Raw genomic sequence first — 23,383 nt, forward strand, 5'->3', positions numbered from 1 at the left:
CAAAATAATCAAAACATGTCATTTCTTATCTGTTTCTCCATCCCAACCCTCCTTTGTTATAAAAATATAGAACGCAAATCGAAAAACATCTGCGTAATTGCATTGCGTTGGAGAAAAATCGCCTGATCTCTTTTTGCGCCACCTGCTCAGACAAAAGGCATTTTTCAATTCCTTGCAGGATTATTGGTATTTTCTATCACAAAAAATTTAAAAAGAAATAATAATAAATGTAATCCTTGGATATGGCGAAAGAAATGTGCCGCATCCATTGTGGAGTTTTTTTTTTTTTTTTTTTTTTTTTTTTTTTTGCTGTTATTGTTGATGCGCATTTTATATGATACCACTTGCGAAGGTTTTTTTTTATTGATTTACCTGCTTAAATAATTAGTTGCCAATTTCAAAATTCCGTCGTTTTAAAGACGCACCCGAATAAGGCGTTGGTTGATCAAGTTATCGTCTTCAGCTTACTGACACGGAGATACACAAGTACGGAATCCACGGTGACAGCTCTCTTCCTAGATTGCGCCAGGCATTACACACAGCTCAACTAACACAATATGAATTGTGTTGACCTTGCCAACAAACCTACATGAGAGCAGTCCTTCGAATCAAAGACTGTTCACAACGAAAAGCTTCTGTATCTCTATTTAAAGCAAAAAGACCTTTTCATGAACAATTTATTTTTCAGTGTTGCCAAATTAACTTGTTCTGTGTATTTGAAAAGGTTTTGGATGTTAATAAAACTTCATGGAACATCAACCTTATACAATACAATTTGTACATTTTTGTCATTTACTGGCAGTTATGTAATTTGTGTTGTTTCATACAATATTGGACCTGCAAGTATCTTTTCAAACTTTATATTTTTCCAAATAGAAATGCTGTAAAAAAGGTAATATAAAATAAACATTTAATAGCAATTTCATTATATAATCATTTATTTATAAAAAAAAAATGAAAACTGGAAAGATCAAATGGTCTGTTGAACTTTATTGGGGGGAAACTTGGGGCATTCTAACATTTTTACTTTTACATAAAATGTTAACTGTCACATTCTATAGTTCAGATCGATGCAAATATCATGTTTTCCTTTCGGTCGACACAGAAGCAACTATTCAACAAAATGCCCTCTTCTCCCCATATTTGATACAGTCCTGTTTCAACAAGAACATGCCATTCTTATTAACCAGTGTTTGTCACAGCCATGAAAATATCTCAAGATTTTTGTCTCTCTCTTGGTTAATACCTGCTTAAGAGAGTTCCTGTTTAAAGAAAATCTGTACAAAGTCTCTGTTGTTGTCTTGATGAAAATGTCATCGAGCATCAAATACAACCACTGTGATAGCAGTTAAGGAAAACAAAACATTCATAAAACATCTGAGGAGAGATTTTCATTGACAATCAGTTCACTTCAATAATAAATATTCTCTGAATTTAAAACAAATGTGCGTATTAAGAAAAGGACATTCCTCATATAACCCAAGAGTAATATCAATCAATAGAATAAACTGTAATTTTATGTCCCTTAAAAAAATTTATCCTGAAATAAATTACCTAAAAGTTGACTAGCATTATACATATATGATTTTGTTTTAAGAACCAGCCCTGTGTCTTTTTAGATGAACTAGTGCCTAATTATGCAGACTGACATAAAAAAAGTTTGTTTTTTTTTGGTCAAAAAAGGATACTTCTTTTGGTTCTCTTCTTGTACATGATCCTGTATCCACACTCCCGGCAGCGGATGGGGTCCCGCGCGCGGATCTCATTTTCATGATGACATTCTGAAATGGAGAAGATTATTTAAAAGTGAGAGGACACCATCATAAGCTCTAGGTATAGATAATGTGAAACATGACTGGGGTAGCATTCTCAATTGCCAATCTAGCCAAATCCTAAAACTGACTTTCATCAGGTAAACAAAATAGGGTTGATTTGACTTGCCCTAGTCGAATAAAAATCATTTGGAGAAAAAAATTGATGAAAAAGAAGTGATATGGCTAAGCAAAAAGCTAGTGCTACTCCAGCATGCTATAACACCATGGAAAGATTCCTTATTTTTTTTTAGAAGAGAAATGACGCAAGTGTTCAGCTGTCTGTGTTAATGTTGAATCAATACCTTTTTGATTGAATCAGCAAGGTACTGAAATTGTTTTGAGGAAATGATATGTCAAGGCAAAATGACACCAAATATTTGTATGTATTTGCCAGTGTTTTAGAAACAAGATTTATGGCGCAAATTATGGAATGCTGTATAAAAAGAGAATGAAGTGAATAAATGATTACGTGATTTTTGGAAGTCTACAAAGTGTTTGTGTTCTCGTCTCTTCTGACATTGTTCTCTTAGTGAGGGAGAGGTTTGCAAAAACAGACAAGACATTTCATGAAAAGTCATATTTGAATTCCGTTTATAGTCACCAAGTGAAGGCATTAAAACACTTAATGATAGTGAAATTACTCAGTGCTAGTAGCAAGAATTTTTTCATTTCAAAAAGTGCACTTTTTGCACATGCAAAGATATTTAGATCCCTGTGCTGTCCCTATAGAGCTTCATTTTGATTAGCATTAAATATAGGGGAGATATAGGTTAAATTTGACATGTGCATTATTACTTATATATCTAAAGAACTTCCATTAATTTTTTTCTCAGAGAAAAGGTGTGTGTACACAAGACGTTTAACTTTGAAAGGTTTAAAATGCATTTTTTATTCTTCACTATATATGTATATTTCATATATTATTATCATTATAATTTTTTAGTCAACTTCATAATAAAATGTCTTGTTGCTGGTACTTATGCATAAATCTTTCCCTTTATTACTATAGAGTAGAAGAGTAAAACTAAATACATATGATAAATTTACACCTATGAGGTAATACAATGCTACTTAATGTCTAATGTAATAAGTAAATAGAGGTACATGTAGTTGAGATTTATTAAAAATTGCATGAATGTTCTAAAAGAATATATGTCATAACAAATATGATGACTTCCAACTTAGTCTGCTGTTCTGTGCTCTGATCCAGTTTGCATTATGGATTTGATAATTTCACAATGTAAAACCCATTCTTGTTGATTTCCACCCATAACATGTGTAGACACTATGAGGTCATAATGTTGACTTGAAAACCTTTCAAAGGTCATGTGGTGGAACATAATACATTCCAAGATACTTGAACAGTTTGTGTTGGCAAATCTTTTTTCTCCCATACCACAAGAAAGGGTATTTTCTTCCAGCTTGTTTATGCCATGGTAGGACAAAGAGAGGAAAACCTAAAAGTTAAAAAAATAATAATAATAATAATAACAAAATGGACTATACAGTAGGACATTATGAAATAATGCAATGAAATACATTTAATCTGTCACTGTTCTTTATTATATAAATCAACTGTTCGACAGTTACAGTCTGAACTAGTTCAAAGTAACTGCCCAATGCTAAAAAAGGGACAGGGCTTGCAAAAAGTTAATATAACACTATTCCACATTTAGACTCCATTTTGCCACAAACTGTAACAACCTTAATAAAAATTTAAGATACGAAATTTTATAAAAAGAAAAGAAAAATAATCAAGAAGAGTTATCCAGTTTATGACAGGTCTTAAAAACATCTTGCATTATGTTATGGTTATGATTTTGCAAGAAAAAAATGCTCCCTAAAAAGGTTAAATCTATCATTTATAATATCAAACAGGAATTACATTTTGCATGTTCATTTAATTTTTCTAGCTCTTCCAAGAGAACACAGTTAAAGATGACATGAATATTATTTATTAATACTGATAGATACAATGTTAAATGTGGTCAATGAAGACATATTGCAAGGGTTATACCCAGTACCTCATAAGAGAACATTTAATACATTGGTCAAAGTGCTAAGAAGTTAACTGCTAAATTTTAAGCATCAAAATTTGTTAATAATTTCAAAGTAATTTATCTAAATTGCAAAAACGTTTGTTTTTTTTTTGTATATTCCATGCTTCTAATCTTGCTTTACTATTTCTATAAATTTCAATTAGTAAAAAGACTTACCTTAGTTACACTCCACAATCTTTAGGCTGGAGCATAAATTAAAAAACTGGTCGGTAGTACCCTTAATTGATTTCACAGTATACCTCATCGCGGGAACTGGCAAGAGCAGATGACACACACATGTCAGGAATATGATTCAGTTGCAGTTGGGAGGAGACAGGAAAGATCAAAGGGCATTTATCTGAGGAACGCTTATTATCTGAGCATGCAATGTTTTTAGAATTGATGACACCTCTAAACTTTGTTTTTTCTTGAGATAAGACCCATGTACTAGTAGGTGCATGCATCCATCAACCCTAAGACCTTCACACTACACATGGAGACCATGTTTGTGATCTTGATAATGATTTGTACATTAGTATATATATCTTTGTGTTACTTTATTGTTGTGTTTATGCTTATACTATACTGATAATAATACAATATACCCTAAAGGGTTATAAATTGTAATTGGATTGTCCTGTGTAGCTTAAATTTTGAACTAAAGTAATATTATCATATAATTAAATAAAATTATGGAGTTCCTTGACAATGTACAAGACCCCCACCTCCACAAATGTAAATCATGGGCTGCTGTTTCACTGGCTGTGCTGTATCTGGCTTTTGATCCATCTCTGAAAATATGCAATAAAATATTTAAAATGTCTTTTAATCCCAAGATTCATGTACATGTACAACAAAGACCTATATTTACAATAAACATAAGACTTTTACTGTAGACTTTCAACATTTGCTGACTCTTGGTAAGCTGTGAAGCTGTAAAGACAGAATAAGGAGGCAAGCATAAAATTTTGTAATTGTTGATATATTATGAACTAGCCGAGGAAGGAAGCCAAGCGCACACTTCAGCCGAATATATTAATCCGATCTCTCTTTCTAACTCACTCATTAACATAAATAGTAAATAAGAGTGCTAGACTTGAAAGTTAAAAATCCTGATCTCATTGTCAGTGCTACTACGGGACTGAGAAGCGTTGTCAATGTCAAGACGACGCTTTATTCTTAAAAACAATTACAGCTACACTAGTGAAATACATTGACAGACAATGATGTCGCGGTTACCTACTACCTAAGTAGTCTTTCTCCACCTTATCAGCAGATCTTGAAAAAAATTGTTGATAAAATTCATAAAATACAAATCTGGCCATTTTAACAGCAAATTGAGTGGGGGAAACGTCAATTTCTCTCTTACCTCGTTCGTTTTGCAAACGATGGTAAATTTTGCGTGCTGGCGACGGAACAGACAGACGGAAACATTGGACGAGAATACCGCGAGACTTTGGCAAATGCAGCGATTTGATTGGTCAACGCATCGAACCAAGCGCGAGAGTTTAAAATTTATCATTTGAAAACTGAACAGTGTTGCAGGAAAATATTCTCCATAAAAGTGATCGCTGAACTCGGATTGCAGTCTGAAGAATAGGCAAGGTGAGACTTTAACTTTCTATATCATTCATTAATATATCTTTCCATTTTCTCCATTAAAATAGGTAATTTTTTACTTAAATAACACCAAGCTCCCCGCCTATTAGCCGGGTGTTTTTGTGCAATGGTACGCGAGCCACGTAACATGTAACTAGCTCTTGTATGGTTCAACTGGAATCCACTTTATAAATTCAAAAGGTTCTGTTTTGTAGTCCTCTCGTCTGAAGATACGTAAATTTTTGAAAGTATTAAGCTATAGGGACGTAATTTTTATGAATCAGGATAAAGTAATTTGTGAAATATTCTAATTGTTTATTATTATTCTTAAAAAATATCAAAAATAAAAGGGAAAAATAGATCTACCTATTAGTTATAATCATTTGGAGATTTAATGAGACAAATAACTTAAATTATTTTTTGAAAAGTTGAAAGATAATTAAAAAAAAATTACTTAGCACTTTTTCTGTAACCCCGCCCCCTCCCTCAATAGTAATAATTATTATGAATTAAATAAATAAATAGAAAATTTATCTTTTTGGAACTTTCAGCTTTTTGTGGGAATGAATGAATTCACATAATGAAAGGGTGAGGGGAAAGCATAAAAATAACTGATTATGTTTAAATGAACCACTTGTGCATCTCTTATATTTCAATCAGTGCTTTGATAAGAACGTTTTCACCAAACCATAATTTCACATTTCCAGATGTCAGGTGTAAGTGGAGATCATGGCGTCTCCAGGATCCCTGAGATCTCTGTGCAGGAAGTCAAAGATATTTTCAAAACGCCACAACAGCCGCATCACTTGACCACAAAACCAGGCTTAAACAGTGGCATGCTTGCAGACTCTGACAGCCTGAGGGTGAACTTTGAGAGCCTGAAAACCAGGAGTGGGAGCACAAGCACTCCATTCCCATCTCGAACAAAATGTCCGCCTTCTGCCTCCCCCGGTGATGAGAGTGGCGTGTTTGATCTTAACGTGACGGCGTGTCTCTTTCCTAAAGCATCTCAGCCTCGGTTAACGTACACTGACTCTGGCATAGACTCAGGCTGCTCAACAACGCCCTCTAGTGTAGAAAATATGTGCGTGGATTTAGCGTCTCCCGGCACAGAATTGTCGACATCTTTACAGGAGCAAAGAATTGTGGGTCATACAGAAATCAAACCTTTATGTCATGCTGACAAAATGTTTTCTGCCTCCCCACTCAACATATCAGTGCGTGGAAAGCCAACGCCATCTAGGATGACTCTCTTACACTACAGACTTCGTAGAGACTCAGGCAATGAGACGATGGATTCAAGTTCTGAGGTGGATCACACGCCTGATCTCCTCACCGATAAAACTGAAGCACAGGAAATTAGCAACAGGACTTACTTCCAGCACCACAAATTTAGCCATAGCCTTGGTGATAATTTGGTTGCTAGGAACGTTTCAAGTGAGACAAATATTGAGACTAGACAAGGAAGCTACCCGGAAAATCATTTGAACTGTTGCAAAGCTAGTGCCCCAAACACGACTACTGAAATTTGTGATTCTGACATAAATCAATCAGATTCTACAAGTAATCATTGCCAACAACTTCATTCTTGCCAAAATGTGAAAGATCACGATTCTGAACCCCACAAAAGAGTTCTTTTTGACTGTGACAAGAAAAGTGATAGGTCAGATCATGACCGGGGTTTTTCACCTCAAACTCAATCAAGCCGGCCTGGAAACAAGAACACTTGTGAAGCAACACCGCTGCTGCTTCACAAAACCCCTCAGACAAAACAAGGTTCTCTGACATCATGCAGAACTTTAATGCCACAGAAAGAAGACATTTGGGAGATGCTGACCCAAGGTAACCTAATTCCTGGTGAGCCAGACCGTCTGATTGGTCGGAAGATGGGTCTACAGAGCGTGGACGTCATGTGGGAGCTGCACATTCGTAACATTAGCTGCGTGTCCACCATCCTTGGTTACATGGAGGGTGCTGACCTCTGCAGGTGAGTGTCAGGGCATGGTAGCACTCGAGGTCTCTATAGGCAAACATCTAGTTGACCTTTAAAAAATCCTAAATTACTTTTTAACAGTTTGTCTAAAGGTTGAGTCTCAGAGAACTCGACAAAACATTACTATACTGTAATAAGTAAAGTTAGTAGACAAGCACTAACCAGATACATCACAAATCAGGGTGTTGGATTTATAGTACTTGTTAAAAATCTTTGTGTCTGGCAAAAAAAGTAAATTTTGTCTACAGAAATATAAAAATAATTGAGTATTAAAACGAATTTAATAATCAGCACTGCTTCAATATTTTACATCAGGATGTGCCTTGTAAGCAATGAGTGGAGGCAGATTTGTGAGTCTCACCCTAAGGCTCAAGCTAGGAGAGTCCAGTACATGAAGCATCTGAGAGCCAAGAGAATCAGACTCGGAGCAGTAAGCATTCTAGAATCATTGTTACCCTCCACAGTTATTGTGCCTGATCGTGTCATTTTACTTCCACAATGATAGGTGGGAGTGACAAGAAAATGTCACAAAAAAACATTTAGGTTAAGTTATGGCACTCTGACTGTAGGTTGCAGATTAAAGGGCCCATTTAGGGGATGTAAAACCTTTCCATTTTGGCCACTGATATTTAAGAAAAAAAATGTTCCCAAATTATTTTAAAACCAGTTTGCAAAGACTCATCAAGATCTGTCTCCTTTCAGGAAAATGTCCTCAAAGACCTCAGTCCGCGTAAAAACTCTAGCAGCAGCAGGCGGCAAGTCACTGAAGGCGCGGAGCCTCTTGGACGGGTTCAGGTGACGGGAAAGCCACCAAGCCCTGTAAAAGAGACTCCAGAGATGTCCAGGCATCAGCAGTTCTTCCAGGTACTTGTGTGGAGTTAATGCTTCAGCTGAGGTCCTGGTTAAGCTGGTTCAAACTATCTTGGTATCAGACGTGCTACTAACAGCTTACCTCTGTAATAATTAGTAATAACAGCGCTTCATGGTTTGGAAACCATTTTGACAGGATTGTGCTAAGATGGCATGTATAACTGTCTAGATTACATGGCTTTTATAACAAAAAAAAGGGGGGGGAGAAATAAAAGAAAATAAAAAAAAGAAAGAGAAAAAAAAACTAGAAAATGGGATGAATTGTACCTGAAATTTTTGGTTCTAATTAAATAGCGTTGTTTTGTTTTCCTTTATGACTGGTGAAATTGCACTTTTCTAACACATTTTGAGGTTGCTGTTATTTTTTCTCTTTAGGAAGGCAAAAAACTTCTGTGGGGCGAAAGTCTGCGCAAGTGTCCGAAATGCCAAAGTCCATCTCGCCTAAGTCCAGCCGAGGAACGAGCAACATGCACACGACAGGGGTGTAGCTACGACTTCTGCACGAAGTGTTTTAACAATTACCATGCAGCACAAAACTGCAGTATGGTTTCCCCAAAGAAATCGAAGGCAGCTTCAGCGGTGGGAAGTAAGAAAAGTAAAAAAAATCTCAGGAGGTTGTGATGCCTTTTTTTTTTTTTTTTTTTTGCTAGGTGCTTCGTGACAAATATGGTGCTTATGTTATCTGTGACTTGTGTCATTTGTGTCATCCGAAGCAGCTGTTTTATCAATATAGAAAATTATGTCGCACTTATTTTTGTATTATTTATGTAGTTTTATTTTTAGGGTTAGATGTAACAATTGCAGACAAATCAGTTTTGTTTTGCCTTGTTCATGAATAAGTCTTGTAGTTAGAACAATCCTGCCAGACAAAGGCCTAAACATCCATTTAGTACATTCTTCATACTGTGACATTTGTTTGTGAACATGTGTGTGAGAAGTGAGTGAGAGATGAATTGTTGAGCTTAACGCAAAGTCAAACGCTAGAAACACTTATTTAATGTCAGATCACCTGGAAACTGTTTGTCCAAGATTTAAAATGGCATAATTTTTGCAAAACTGACGAGATACTTCCAGATTTGTGTTCATTGATGTGGGGATATTTTTTTCTGCCCCAAGCACGTAAAAATCCTCTTTGCATGTGGGATTTGATTTTATTTATTTTTAATTATTTTAGACAGCAAGAATAGTTTTATAGTTTAAACCTATGTACATACTTTTATTTCTTTATAAAAATATTTACAGTTTAATCTTAAATGTATGACATGAAAATGATATAAAAATAATTTGATTTTCTTTAAGAACTTCATTTACTGACCTAATAAAAATTAACGTTTTATACATCATAAAAATCTTGTTCAGTTTCTTCCCTGCCCTGTGGTTACCAATGAACTAAGCAGACCAAATAGTCATCAGTAATAATATCTTTCACTAAGTAATGCCCACTTGTTGCAGGGGTAGATGTTTTGTACACTGGAAAATATCTTACTTAGTCCTGACGTTAAGCAAATTAGTCCAATCTGGGATTGGGTGCTCCAATGCTTACGTGGGGATTCTGTGGTCCTAATTTAGCCCAATTTTCAATAACTGTCATGTGGCTAGATGGGTTTCAGACATGGTCATACTTTCATAGGGGGTGTCTCGATAGTCCGAAGGTTCATTGGTCCGAAGGTTCATTGGTCCGAAAAGTGGTAACATTTTTATCGATTTTTTAATCAAAGGTTCATTGGTCCGAAGGTTCTATAGTGAACATTCGGACCAATGAACCTTCGGACTATTGAACCTTCGGACTATCGCTACGGCCCCCTTTCATAGGGTAATTTTTCAGGTGACTCCCTTTTGTCATTCCACTATATTACGCAATTGAACATAGCAAAAAATGTACTTTTATAAATAAATTTCCTCTTTGGATTACAAATCTATTTGTCAGTCGTTAATCAACTAATTCCTGTCCACTGTAAAGAAGTGTAAGTCAATTCATCGTCATCGTCTACAGAACACAAGACGACTGTCTTCTTCACCGTGGAGCCCAGACGCGCCATTGCCACGACTTTCTCGGCGGACATTGTCTGATGATGGAGGAGACAAACAGCTATGTAGAACGAGTGGAATCTACTGGGGTCTCCTTGGAAAGGAAGATAATATTCAGATATAATGTTATTTTATGTAGTTTTAATAATTTAAAATATTAAAATATTGCAAAGTGGCAGAAAGAATACACTGGAAATCACTTTTCAATTAAAAGTTCAATTTAAACTGCATTTATTTGGGTGATAGATTTTCACTGTAAGTTTGATCTTTGGACAGATAATGAAAATTCACTTCATAACTTATTTTCTCTGGAGGGCACATGAACCTTATCACTATTTGTTAAAATTTCTGGTCAACTGCCTTTTGTCATGTGCGGACTCCATGAAGCCCACCCATGTTTCATATCTTAAAACTAACTGGTTGCTGGATGATGGAAGTTGGCCCAATATTCACAGTCTCATTCAGTTCCAATCTAACCACACGTGTTTATCACACACTTCCCTTACCTGGATACACCAAGAAATCTCCACCAAATTTCCCGCCACAGGTCAGGCTGTGACCTTTCCTCCAGAGGTCACGGAACACCCTGTATCTCACCCTCTCCTCCTCTGTTGATGGGAAATCCCAGCTGACGTCTGTCTCAACTTCCTCAACCCAGGGAGTTTCTGGAGATAGGATATAAAACAAAATTTAAGACTAGCATAAAAAGTTTTTTACTCAGTTGAAAACTATTCTAGTGCTATATGCACATATTTATCATTAATTTTAAACTTAATTCATGATCAGAAGTAAACTTTTAAATATTCAATTAAATCTTGGGTTTCTTAACAACAGCAACAACAACAAAAAAAAAAAAAAAAAAAAAAAAAAAAAAAAAAAAAAAAAAACTGAAAGACCTATACAGTATAAAATACATCAATAAGAACTAAATCTTATGCAAGTAAATAAGCTTTAGAATCTGCTTAATGTCATTTATCATTTATACTTGGCTGCAATATAATCACCTGTGAATATCTGCACCAATGCATGTTCCTGGCCCATAGGGGTGATCTGTATATCTTCAACATCTAGTTTGTCTTCATCCCTCTTCAGTTCTCCCTCATCTATTTCCTGACCCTTGGCTTTCTTCTTCTCTAGTCTCTGCTTCCGTTTTGCTTTTCTTCCCTCTTTTATCTGGTCAAGTCTTCTCTGGACGATCAGCTTTCTTTCTGCTATGCCTATTTCTGCCTGGATTGTAGAGAATAAACTAGAAAAAGCTATAAAATTTCAATCAAATCTGGTTAAGATGCTTTCATATATATATTATTAATCAGTGTTAACTGAATTCAAATAAATATCTAACTTGCACTGTTTTTTCAGTAGATGAGTTCTCATATTAGCAATAGCCAGTTAATTATCATTTGCAAAATTTATATTCATTATATTCATTGTGAATATGCTGAAAGACTATCTTTATTGAAATATTTTCAGAAACAACTTTTTTCAAATCTGAAGCATATTTAAATCATGTGTACATATTTATTAATCTAATCAGACCTGTTGTTTAAAACTTTCCTCCCTCATCTTCTGGAACCTGTCCACTTGTTCTGGTGATGGTAGCTTGGCGTTCTGGTCACTGTTTACAAGCTGAGCATAACCTGAGAGGGCAGGAGCCATTATATGAATTAGTATCAATAAACACTAAGATAAAATGTTAAAGCATTCTATTCTTGCTTCTGTCTAAATATGTAAGACAGCTATATTAAATACCTATTATCCGGTGTATAATTACATGAAATTTTTTACAAGTCCTCCTCTGATAAAAATGAATATGAATGCAGAAACTATACGCTGCAAGATGTAAATTTAAACTGATAATCCCACAGTTGAAGTAATTAAAATAAAGGACAATTTGGACGTGTTACAGTGAAAGCTTGAATGGAATGTTGCAGACATTGACAACAATGTCCAACAGCACTGCCAACTCTTAACTTATGTTAAGTAGAATATATAGCTGTGGCCTTAGTGGACATTGTCAACAGCAAGTGTGATTGCCAACTCTTAAATATATATAGCTTTAGGGGACATAATTTCTGAAATGCCAACAATAGTTATAAAACCAAGTAGGCATAAACCTCGTGTACAAAGAGCAGTTACATAAGTAGAATTGAAAGAAAAGCGTTTTCCAGGAAATTTCTGCCCACGCCTACCTTCCTGCAGCAGCAGTGTGGCCTCCTCTGGCATGAGCTGTAGAGGCAGACCTAGCTGTATGTTCTGTCTGGGAGCCCTGGACAGACAGCCTGCTAGAGCACCTACTATACGGTACTTCTCACGGACTATACATGCATCTAAAGCAGAATTACATGTACATCTTTAATTTTTGATGTAATTATGGATTTATGGACTTGTTTAAAGTTTAAACTGTACATCATCATACAACAAGCATCTGAATAATAAGAAACCAAGATCCTAAGTCTCAGATCTAATTAAAGACTTCTTTGAACTGTACATTTAACTAATTTTCTCTGCCAGACAGCAATTACGGATGCGGTGAGAAGCCCCCTCCCCATTTCTTAAATATTTTCGATCTTGAAACCGCATGAAATGAGTGAAGGAATGAACCTCAATGAAACAGATAAAGGGGCAATTTTGTCACGAGCAGTTACTCCGACTGAATGACCAGTAAAAAGAGCACAGCTGTCGAGAAATAACATGCCATCACTGATACTACTTAAAACTGTACTGAATCGTATCGTAACGTTAAGTTAATATCGACATGGCGAGAGACAGAAAATACACATAACAAACCTTCTGCATTCCAAATAAAGGGCTTGTTAGAAACTAAAGAAATCTTAACAGGCTCAGCTGCCATAACAAACTAGTTATAGCCCATCCAGCATATGAATCAGAATTGTTTTACTCCCTAAATCTGTTTAACCGGCATCTTCAACAGGGCGCTGACATATTGAAAATACCAGGATGTGTGTGGAGGTCACTAACTTTGATTTTATTCCTTTCACTCTAAACAAATTTATGTACATTTCAGGGGGAACATTTAGTCATATCAATTCTTTAGGATACATTGATATAACTTTTCTCGAGTATTTCATACTAAAGTGTCCTTTAAATCACGTGATTTAAATCCCCGCTCTTCTCTGATCATGTGACTTATTTGGCGCGAGTTCTGCAGTGGCCGACTGATAAACAAAAGTCATCAGAACGATCGCTGAAAGAAACAGCTGCAAACTTCACCATGGACACGACGGAAATTGATCAGAGGTTGAGGGAGATACAGAGAGAGTATCTGGACTTTCTGGATGACGATGTAAGTAAATGTAGCCCGTGTAATATTGTGGTAAATGGACTTAAAGCCCACGTTCAACTGCATGTATGTTCCACGCTGTGTTAATCTGTTATGTTAGGAGATCGGAGAAGAAAAATAAAAGTCCCACGTCATATAGTTACCGAGACCGTTAGCTGAAATTTGATGATAGTTTTCACGTACATATTGCAATTTTTATATCTTTTTAATTGAAAACTTTCGTGACTGTCAATAATAACAAGGTGTCAATTGTAAATTCAGTGTAATGATTGCCATCCAATTTATATGTACAGTGCCTTTGTTGCTGTTCTGGGTTCATTTGAGAAAGTAACTTTCAAAGCCTGCTTCTCAGTTTGTGTTCCATTTCATTCATGCCAAGTGGATAGGAACACAAATGACATTTGTTTGTGTCCATTTTTCAAATGATCATAAAGGATTCCCAAAATCTGCTTATTCTAGTTTCTAGCACTGTTTCCGTCATTTATAGATTCTTGATCCATTTTTTAGGTTGATCAAGGCATATATACTGCCAAGGTGAAAGACATGATATCCAACAACAATGTCAGATTAACGGTGAATATTAATGATCTGAGGAGAAAGATGCCCGCCAGATCTGCTGCGTGAGTTGAAGATATTACTTACATTGTGCTGTATTTATTGCAAATGGCTGATTTCTTTGGTCACTGATCTTAATTTGTTTATTTATTTACTTGAAATATATTTGTTGGTATTTTTGTGCAGAAGAATGTTATATGAAAGTGTCCAGTATTAAACTCAATTAATTTTTATCTCCTTATGTTAGTGTTAGTACAATATAATTTAATATAATATTTGTTAATGTGAATGACTGACATATTCAAGGGACCAAAATGTAGAGATGTTGGACTAAAACTTTGTATGCCTCGTCTCGAAATGAAGAATAAATCTGGATTTTATCTCTCATCCACAAACACACCAACACGTACTTATGAAATTCTTACACTCCTTCATTGATAAAATGTACACTGTTTGATTGAAGATTTTTTCATATGTCATTCTTTCTTCTCGCAGTGTCATTGAGAACTCGTTTGAAGACCTGGTAGCTTTCCAGCGAGCCTTGAAGGAATTTGTCGCCTCAGCTGATCCTGTCTATAGCAAACAGCATGATGACTTCTTTGTGGGCTTTGAAGGAAGGTAAGGCTTAGTTGAAGACTATCTTTAAGGCTATGTTATTAGCCAATTAATTGGGAATATTTAGATCTTTGATATCTCTAAGATTATGTTAGTTATTTTTAAAAGCAAAAACCATGAGATGCAATAGAAAATAATGTATTAATTTGTAGACTTCTAGGTGATTTTAACTCTGTATTTCAGTTTTGGCTCCAAACACGTCACACCAAGGTCACTGACCTCTCGTTTCCTTGGCAACATGGTTTGTGTGGAGGGCATTGTGACCAAATGTAAGTAGTTACTGGTGAAAGTGATTGCTTTCGAATTTCTTAACTACTTACAAGTCAAACGTAATTTGTAAGCACTAGTAGATTAAATTTATTTTCTTAAATGCCAGTGTGACTCCTGAATGTTTCATATGAAAATATTCCATTCGGGTCTATTCAGAGACAATGTTGTGAGCTCAGATAATTTATGTCTAACTCCCTTGATCAGATACATTAGATGAAAGATTCAAATATCGCCGTGAAAGGAAGAATTGCACTGATTATATATCATGTAATTACATAGTCTATTAAATGGTTTCCCTGATTTTTGTGTCAGGTTCCCTGGTCCGCCCCAAGGTGGTCAGAAGTGTCCACTACTGCCAGGCAACTAAGAAGACCATTGAGAGGAAGTACTCTGACATGACCTCACTGGAGGCTTTCCCCACTAGTGCTGTCTACCCTACCAAGGTGAGGAGTATTCATTATTTGTAATATTAATGATAATACTAAAGATGTATTCAACTCTAAAATTTTACATATAACCAGTACTGTCTACCAACCAAGGTGACGAGAAAAAAACTGAAATAATAATAATAATAATAATAATAATAATAATAATAATAATAATAATAATAATGAAGTATTTACTTTTATATTAAGTCTAAAACTTCACATAAAAGCATTGCAGTATATAGAATGAAAAAATATATTAATACAAATACCCGTATAGAATGAAAAAAAATATCATGATCCTCATATAGAATAAAAAAAGAAGAGAATAAAAAAGAAAATTGTTTCAGGATGAAGATGGCAACCCCCTAGAGACAGAGTTTGGGCTGTCCAGCTATAAGGACCATCAGACCTTCACCATCCAGGAGATGCCGGAGAAAGCACCTGCTGGTCAGCTGCCTCGGTCAGTGGACATTGTGGTGGATAATGACCTGGTGGACATGTGTAAGGTAAGTGGACACTGACCTCTCATTAACCTCTCAATGACCCCTCAATTGCTGAATACTAACCCCAAGGTTCATACAGAATTGAAAAGTCAGTCTTCTGATATAGTGTTATAAATTACTGAAGTAAATTTTCTTTAATTTTCTTTAATTTTCTTTAATTTGATTTTAATAACCCTGTTTAAAGTCAGATGCACATGTTGATGGGTAAATAACTTTAAAAGTTTGATGACTTAGCATTTTGAAGCATGTGTGGCATTTTTCATCCAACATGGATGAGATTCTTTCTGACTATTGGCTGATATCAGACTTTTGGGGAGTCAAAAATATCATTGGCAATAACAAGTTTTCTGACTACTTGGTAAAACAGACGTATCATATGTGCACTTTATCATTTCAGCCAGGTGACAGAGTACAGGTGGTGGGGACGTACAGATGTCTACCTGGGAAGAAAAATGGATTCACCACTGGGACTTTCAGGTAGGGCTTAATTTATGTTTTTCAGAGATTTGAACAAAGTTCGTAATTTATGTTTATTATTGAATTGAAGTTTGTATAACTGAGTTTTTCCCTGAATGGGAAGAAAAATGGATTTACCACTGGGACTTTCAGGTAGGGTTTAACTAAGTAATTAATCAATTAATTTTTATGGTTTATATTTATTAATTTATTTTATTTATTTTTCAGAGATTCAGGGACAATTCGTAATTTGTATTAGTGAGATTCAGATACTGGGTAAATGTTTGATATTCAAAACATCTTTGGAAAATATTTCAGCTTCCTGTCTTATTTCTTTCCTCAGGACAGTGATGATAGCCAATAACATTCAACTACTCAGCAAGGAGCTGTCGCCACTGTTCTCGGCTGATGATGTGGTGAAAATTAAAAAGTTCAGTCGACAGAAAGGAGTGGTGAGTGCACGAACTGGTATCTGATCTGAAGAAAAAACACAACTTGTTACTTTATTTATTATCTATATCCCAAAAACTATTAAAGAAACAAATTTTTTGTTTTAGAAAACTTTTAAGAGGCAATGTGAACACAATGAGAATGTTTCTTTTCAATATTTTAACATATGATAAAAAGATTGAAAATTAATAAATTAAAGTTGTGCTTGTTATAATTATAATAATGAAATGAAAATTTAACTCAAATAAAATAAATGTGTAGTAATTGAAGTTGGGAAAAATGCAATGGAAAGGATAATAAGTGGTATCACAATATAGTCAAAACAAATGGACAAACTGATTTGTAAGTAAATTTATTTACATTTTCAGGATGTCTTTGAGCTGTTGTCCAAGTCCCTGGCGCCCTCTATCCACGGTCACGAGTACATCAAGAAGGCCGTGCTGTGTATGTTATTGGGAGGGGTGGAGAAAGTACTGGAGAATGGAACCAGAATTAGGGGGTAAGATTGGGGAAAACCACCAACACAATAGAGACAATATCGAAGCAAATCTCTGGCTGAAAGGCTCTGATGTGCAGATGAAGGTCTCCTTGATTTATCCAGAAATGAGGATATTTGGGTGTTGTATATATGCCCCCATTTCCTATATAGAGCTGGTTTAATGTAATGAATAGGGCTGTTGTTTAGCTTTCTCTTTTATTGCAAAAAATAAAATGTCCTCTGTCCAAAAAATAACCTGACCTGAAGTTGCATTGTCTAACATTCCTATGTGCCTTGTGCAAGTTTTAATATTTTCATATATTTGTTTGTATGTTTTCCACAATTCTCAATCCGACTTAAGCTTCAGTTCAACCTTTCAGAGACATCAACCTGCTGCTGATAGGAGACCCCTCCGTGGCCAAGTCCCAGATGTTACGTTACGTCCTCCACACCGCCCCCAGGGCCATCCCCACCACAGGCCGTGGGTCATCTGGGGTGGGTCTGACGGCAGCTGTCACCACAGACCAGGAGACAGGTGGGTTGGTGGTCAGTTTGTCATTGGACTGGAGACCTGAGGTGGATGGTTTTATTGTGTGAATTTAAAACTAAGGGCTCATTCCAAATAACGCTATTATTGTTTCACGTAAATCTGTTGAACTGTGTGGTAACTCTCACTTTATGCAATCACATTTACATTTTATACCCCTTGGAATGAGCCTTAAAGTAATGCCACTACTTAATCATGTGGAATTTTTTCCCTGTGGAGTTAGCGGGCATGTGAAGCAGTGCAAAGATGGTGTCTTCAGGTGTAACTAGTTGTTTAATAAAATGTTTGGTCCACATTTGAATAACAGCAATTCATAACATATCTGACAAAAGTAGCAGTAAATCAGGTTTTACTCCCCATATTTTCTGATAAATGATTTTTAAGAAATCATTTTATTACAGGAGAGAGAAGGTTAGAGGCAGGTGCTATGGTTCTCGCTGACAGAGGTGTTGTCTGCATCGATGAGTTTGACAAGATGTCTGACATTGACAGGACGGCGATTCATGAGGTGATGGAACAGGGTCGTGTGACCATCGCCAAGGCGGGCATCCATGCCAAGCTTAACGCCCGGTGCAGCGTGCTGGCCGCGGCAAACCCTGTCTATGGGAGGGTAAGTTATGGCGGAGATTTTTGGAATAAAAACTGTTTTAGAAAAATAGTAGTGTTTGATAAACCAAGTAATTTGAAGAAAAATTAGCAAATTATGAGAAAAGATTATTAAATGTTACATCTTATTCTCAAACAAATAAAATGGTCGTTTGTTTGTTGAAAATCTGCTGTGCAAGCTGAAGCCTTAGATTGCTTGTAATTTTATTGTTTGAAATCGACTTTGATGTAATTTACAAAATAGTATTAGACACTTCAAATTATTTACACTGCAGAGATGTTACTGAATGTTTCCTACATTAAATTGCTACTAGGTAAACCTAATTGATTGCCTCCTTTTTGTGACATGGTCTTGTTTTCTGTGCGACATTGCAAATAATTCATTTTTTGATTTGCTTAACCATGTGTCAAAGTTCCACAGTTAACAGTTGGAATCTGTTAATGTCAAACAGTTGGCCCTGTAATAAAAGTTTACATTTATGATATATTCTAAATTTGTTTTACCTATTGACAGTTTCTTCCTCTCATTCTGACAGACTTGGTCCTAACTGAATTACTTGTTCGGGTAAACAGGTAATTACCTCACAAAAATAAAAAAATTACTAAAAGCTGATATCCAGTGAAACTATTTTCAGAGTTGTGTGCGTAATGAGAGTTTTACTGTAGCCGTTTCTTTTCTCTAATTTCAGTACGACCAGTATAAAACCCCAATGGAGAACATAGGGTTACAAGATTCCCTGTTGTCACGTTTTGATCTGCTGTTTATTATGTTGGACAAAGTGAGTATTACTTGTGATTGGTGATCTGTGAAAAGTTTTAAAAAGTGTTCAAAAAGTATTATGCAAGGTATAATGAAATATATTTATGTCTTTGAAATTTTCGCACTGACTTGTGTGATTGCTGATTTTTGAAAAGTTTTAAAAAGCTTTGAAGAAGTTTTATTGCAAAATGTAATGAAATAAATTATTTTTTGAAAGTATCTTTGTGACATGTATGTTTCATGTTAAAATCTTGTCTGATCTTAAATATATACAAGTGAATGATTGACAACTCCTAAATTGTCTAAGGTCCAAGAATATTTTTTTTTAATTGAAATGAATAGAAGTATGAATTAAAAAGGTTAAGGATTAAAACAACTTGTATACATATTTTAAAATGGAATGAATTCTGTATGCCTGCAGATGGACCCTGACAGTGACCGACAGATATCTGACCACGTGCTGCGCATGCACCGTTATCGTAACACGGGAGAACAGGATGGTGACGGTAAGAATTTACATAATTTATTCATGACAAACATTCTTTTCTGTTCAAACAGCAGACTTTTATACCTGTGGTATTTTTGAGATGTCAGTTGTTGAAAAAAAAATCGTAGAATGAATTCTGTCATATTCTTTATCTTAGGCCTTAAGATAAGCCGGGATTTGAATTTGGAATATGTCAATCACACAAAAGCTAGGCAGAGAAAAGATAAGAATTTTATCAACTATCTTGCCTGTTAATTTAAGATTAATTACTCTATTCTTAGCCAGAGAGTAGATTTTATTAAAGTTTTCAAAAGAGTGGTTTTTTCGCTTCATTCCAGTATTACCAATGGGCGGCACCAATGACCTTCTGTCAACCAAGGACCCTGAGAGGGTGGAAGAAGACGAAGACGAAGAAACACCCATCTTTGAGAAGTATGATGCTCTTCTGCATGGAGCCACACGGAGCAAGAAGTAAGTTATTGCCTTGCCAGATGTAATGACAGTGCTGAAATACATGGCCCTCTGATGTAGATCCAAGTTGAATTAAAACAAGCTTAAGGACGCTTATCACATTAGACGTTACAGTTTTTTGTGTCACCTAAGTTTTTCTTTAATTAAGACTACACTTAAGTCTTACATAATTCACATCACTGAGAGAGTGCTGAAGCTTAGAGTTTAGTTATTAATTTAATTATTTATTCATTCACTCATTTTCTTTCTTTTTTTTTTTTTTTTCAGAGACAAAATTGTGAGTATGAAGTTCATGAGGAAGTACATCCACGTTGCCAAGGTGATCAAACCACAGCTGACGAGAGAGGCGGCAGATTTTATTGCTGATGAATATTCCAAACTTAGAAATCAGGAGAATCTCCAGCAAGATCACATAGCCAGGGTGAGTGAAGTGTGAACAGGATTTAAGAAGTTTTCAAATAAAAATTTAAGGAATTTGTCTTCTGATTAATCAAAAGATTGGCAAGTAATATGATTTTAAAAAACCTGTAAAGAAAGTTTAAGAGAGTTTTAAATTATAAAAATAATTTATTCATGTCCAAACAAAATGATAAGTAAAATTTCATGATAACAAAATCTGCAAAGAAATATTTTGAAAGTAAGTAATGAATTCACGTCAATAATATGAATTGTTCCGGTTGTGTAGTATTGGTTCTTGATTTTAGACCCAGCCAGTGACAGCTCGTTGCCTGGAAACCATGATCCGTCTGGCCACGGCACACGCCAAGGCACGTCTGTCCAAGAACATCACCCTGGATGATGCCCAGTCCGCCATTGAGCTGATCCAGTTTGCGTACTTCAAGAAGGTGGAGGAGAAGTTGAGAAAGAGGCGACTCCGTAGCGGAGACAGTGACACAGAGGACGATGATGACGAAGGTGGAGATGACAAGGGAGAAAAGCCTGACAGGCCTGCTAGGAGGAAGAGGCAGTAAGTGGGGGTGGGTGGGAGGGTGTTTATGGGGGGGGGGAGGGGGGGGGAGGGGGCACAGGATGGGGTGAGGCTTATATCGAAGAGAACAGCTTGCAATTGGGGAGTTAGAAAGCAGAAAATATCTATGTGCATGAAGGAGAGATATTGGGAGACAAGCAGGGGAGATAAAATGGAAATTTGTTTTGTTATAAGAAAAAGTTTTTAAATTATTTCATTTACTTATCAACGCAAGTATAATATATGAAAAAAGAATCTGGTAATTTGAAATTAAGAATACAGGGATATTAAGTATCAAGTTTCTGTCCATAGGAAGAAAGACAAGGATGGCAAGCCGAGAGAGAGGAAGACGAGACGGAAGCCGGGAGAGGAGGGATACGATCCTTTTGACTTTGACACCAATGATGAGGAAACTGCTAGTGAAGATGGTAAGAAATCGCGCAATCATGCACGCACACACACACACACTCACACTTGTGTGCATCTGCATTTCTTGTTACTTGCGTGAACATTTTCAACCAGAAATAATAACAAAAAAAAATATATATATTTTTAATGAATGTAATTTAATGAAAATGAGGAAATCTTGCATAAGGACTTGTTTTATCCATTTTTTAAAATCAGTTATGGGGATGTTGACATCGTACTTGATTACAAGTTTGAGTTAAAAGTTGTAACTTCTCTTCTCACAGAACAAGAGAACCCGTCCCTGGCGGCGCGACGTGCTGCCCGCAGATCACGCAGTCAAAGCCAGAGTGGGGATGAAGCCATGGAAACGCAGCAGACGACACAAGACAAGAGCAAATCAAAGGGAGCCATTGATGAGAAGAGGTAAAGTAGCTTTGTGCATTTTTTTGTTTTTGTTCAAAAATTTAATTTTCTCTTTTGAGGAAAAAAAATTACATCCCTTAATGTAATTGAAAAAAATAAGTTTGACAGAATGATGTCACACACTCTTCTGAAATAGGTTGAAATTCATTTTATTTTAAAACTTTGTCAATTTGCTTTATTTCTCCTTACAGATTGAAAACCTTCAAAGCAACGCTCTTCAACCTATTCAAGGAGCAGCACGCACAGTCGCTCAATATGGCGGTTGTCAAGGAGCGCATTAATGAAGGAAATTCCGGAGAACCTTTCAGCGAGGAGGATGTCTACGCCGCAGTGGATGTAATGATGGAAGATAACCAGATTATGCTGTCCAATGAGATTCTCTTCTTGATTTAATGCAGGGCTATTTTTCTAAAAATTAAGAAATAACTTAAGTGAATAGCCGAAAATTTTCTTGATCACAGATCAGATGATGCAAGATGCTTCTTAAAGCAAATTTGAAAATAAGGTGGTTTCTATTTATCTGTATTAACCAGTATGTATATATTATTTACTTGAATGTATTGAGGTTTGACAACAGTGTTAATAGTCAGAACATTAGATTTGCAAGGATTTTTTCAAGATTTTTTTTCTGCTACCAGTTTCATCTTTAACCTTGCTGGAGTTTACTTGTAATGGGCGATAGTTACGCAGATTAAATTCGAATATTTCTTGGTAATGCTGGCCATGTTACCTAGAAGAGGACTATCTCCCTTTGTCTGATGTTCAGAAAAACATTAAGAAAGTTGCTAGATATTGTTACATGATGTTTAAAACCCAGAGCATGGAGGAAGTTGTCCTATTTGATACCCACAAGCTATGCTGGGATGTTACACAGATATTTACACTGTAGGACAGGTTTCCAATAATTTATCTGCAGGCATTTAGACGGGGCAAAATGGAGACGAAATAATACAATTAAAGCCAATAATGTATATATGACGAGTACAATTATGGTGTTGAGCATTTTGAATTTTTTTCTGCACCAAATGTATTTGAACTTGACAAAACAGTTTGTCTTGATGTAAATAAAATGACAGCTTTGTACTTAAAATATTTGACTTCAATTCTTTTTTGACTGTAACCTTTAAATTAAGCTGCAGCATGTTAAGTCCAGATAGGTCCAACTGAAACGATTTGATAATTTAGAAAAGAAATTTATCAAATCTCCCACAAGGTAAGACTATAAATGCACTGTCACTTGTTAATTATATCTGATTCATTGCTTTCTTCTGTAAAGTTGTTTGATGCTATTAAAGTGTGCCTTTTGTCACAATTA

The 23,383-nt window shown here is 35.7% G+C and overlaps 4 protein-coding genes across 5 annotated transcripts; 2 read left to right on the forward strand and 2 right to left on the reverse strand.

Annotated features, from left to right (window-relative positions):
* Positions 1–975: 975 nt before the first annotated feature.
* On the reverse strand, positions 976–5,325 carry LOC106173357 (DNA-directed RNA polymerases I, II, and III subunit RPABC4-like). 2 transcript variants are annotated; one of them, XM_086994233.1, is made up of 4 exons: positions 5,223–5,325; positions 4,579–4,644; positions 1,689–1,781; positions 976–1,336 (listed from the first exon to the last, which is right to left on the reverse strand). In XM_086994233.1, exons 2-4 carry the CDS (start codon positions 4,640–4,642, stop codon positions 1,314–1,316), a joined length of 180 nt encoding a protein of 59 aa, XP_086850359.1. In that variant the 5' UTR covers positions 4,643–4,644; positions 5,223–5,325; the 3' UTR covers positions 976–1,313. The 2 variants fall into 2 exon arrangements, 1 of the variants encoding a protein (XP_086850359.1); XR_015330825.1 differs by lacking the exons at positions 976–1,336; positions 1,689–1,781 and adding exons at positions 2,792–3,271; positions 4,031–4,126 and having other exon boundaries at positions 5,223–5,299.
* LOC106173355 (uncharacterized) lies at positions 5,318–9,664 on the forward strand. Its single transcript, XM_013554466.3, has 5 exons — positions 5,318–5,458; positions 6,160–7,439; positions 7,761–7,875; positions 8,148–8,309; positions 8,691–9,664. The coding sequence occupies exons 2-5, from the start codon at positions 6,160–6,162 to the stop codon at positions 8,934–8,936; spliced, it is 1,803 nt and encodes a 600-aa protein (XP_013409920.2). The 5' UTR covers positions 5,318–5,458; the 3' UTR covers positions 8,937–9,664.
* On the reverse strand, positions 9,599–13,313 carry LOC106173356 (tRNA-splicing endonuclease subunit Sen34). Its single transcript, XM_013554467.3, has 6 exons — positions 13,131–13,313; positions 12,533–12,670; positions 11,880–11,980; positions 11,348–11,570; positions 10,850–11,008; positions 9,599–10,437 (listed from the first exon to the last, which is right to left on the reverse strand). Exons 1-6 carry the CDS (start codon positions 13,192–13,194, stop codon positions 10,250–10,252), a joined length of 873 nt encoding a protein of 290 aa, XP_013409921.2. The 5' UTR covers positions 13,195–13,313; the 3' UTR covers positions 9,599–10,249.
* Positions 13,314–13,466: 153 nt separating this feature from the next.
* On the forward strand, positions 13,467–23,158 carry LOC106173359 (zygotic DNA replication licensing factor mcm3-like). Its single transcript, XM_086994231.1, has 19 exons — positions 13,467–13,647; positions 14,152–14,264; positions 14,695–14,817; positions 14,998–15,083; positions 15,397–15,527; positions 15,860–16,018; positions 16,413–16,492; positions 16,815–16,923; positions 17,290–17,420; positions 17,780–17,934; positions 18,348–18,556; positions 19,242–19,331; positions 19,734–19,818; positions 20,138–20,270; positions 20,538–20,691; positions 20,975–21,237; positions 21,550–21,665; positions 21,930–22,068; positions 22,260–23,158. The coding sequence occupies exons 1-19, from the start codon at positions 13,576–13,578 to the stop codon at positions 22,459–22,461; spliced, it is 2,550 nt and encodes an 849-aa protein (XP_086850357.1). The 5' UTR covers positions 13,467–13,575; the 3' UTR covers positions 22,462–23,158.
* The last annotated feature ends 225 nt before the right edge of the window (positions 23,159–23,383 follow it).

This window comes from Lingula anatina, chromosome 8 (genome assembly GCF_051362555.1).
Source record: "Lingula anatina isolate TDL-2025a chromosome 8, LinAna3.0, whole genome shotgun sequence".
In the NCBI taxonomy this organism is placed as follows: domain Eukaryota; kingdom Metazoa; phylum Brachiopoda; class Lingulata; order Lingulida; family Lingulidae; genus Lingula; species Lingula anatina.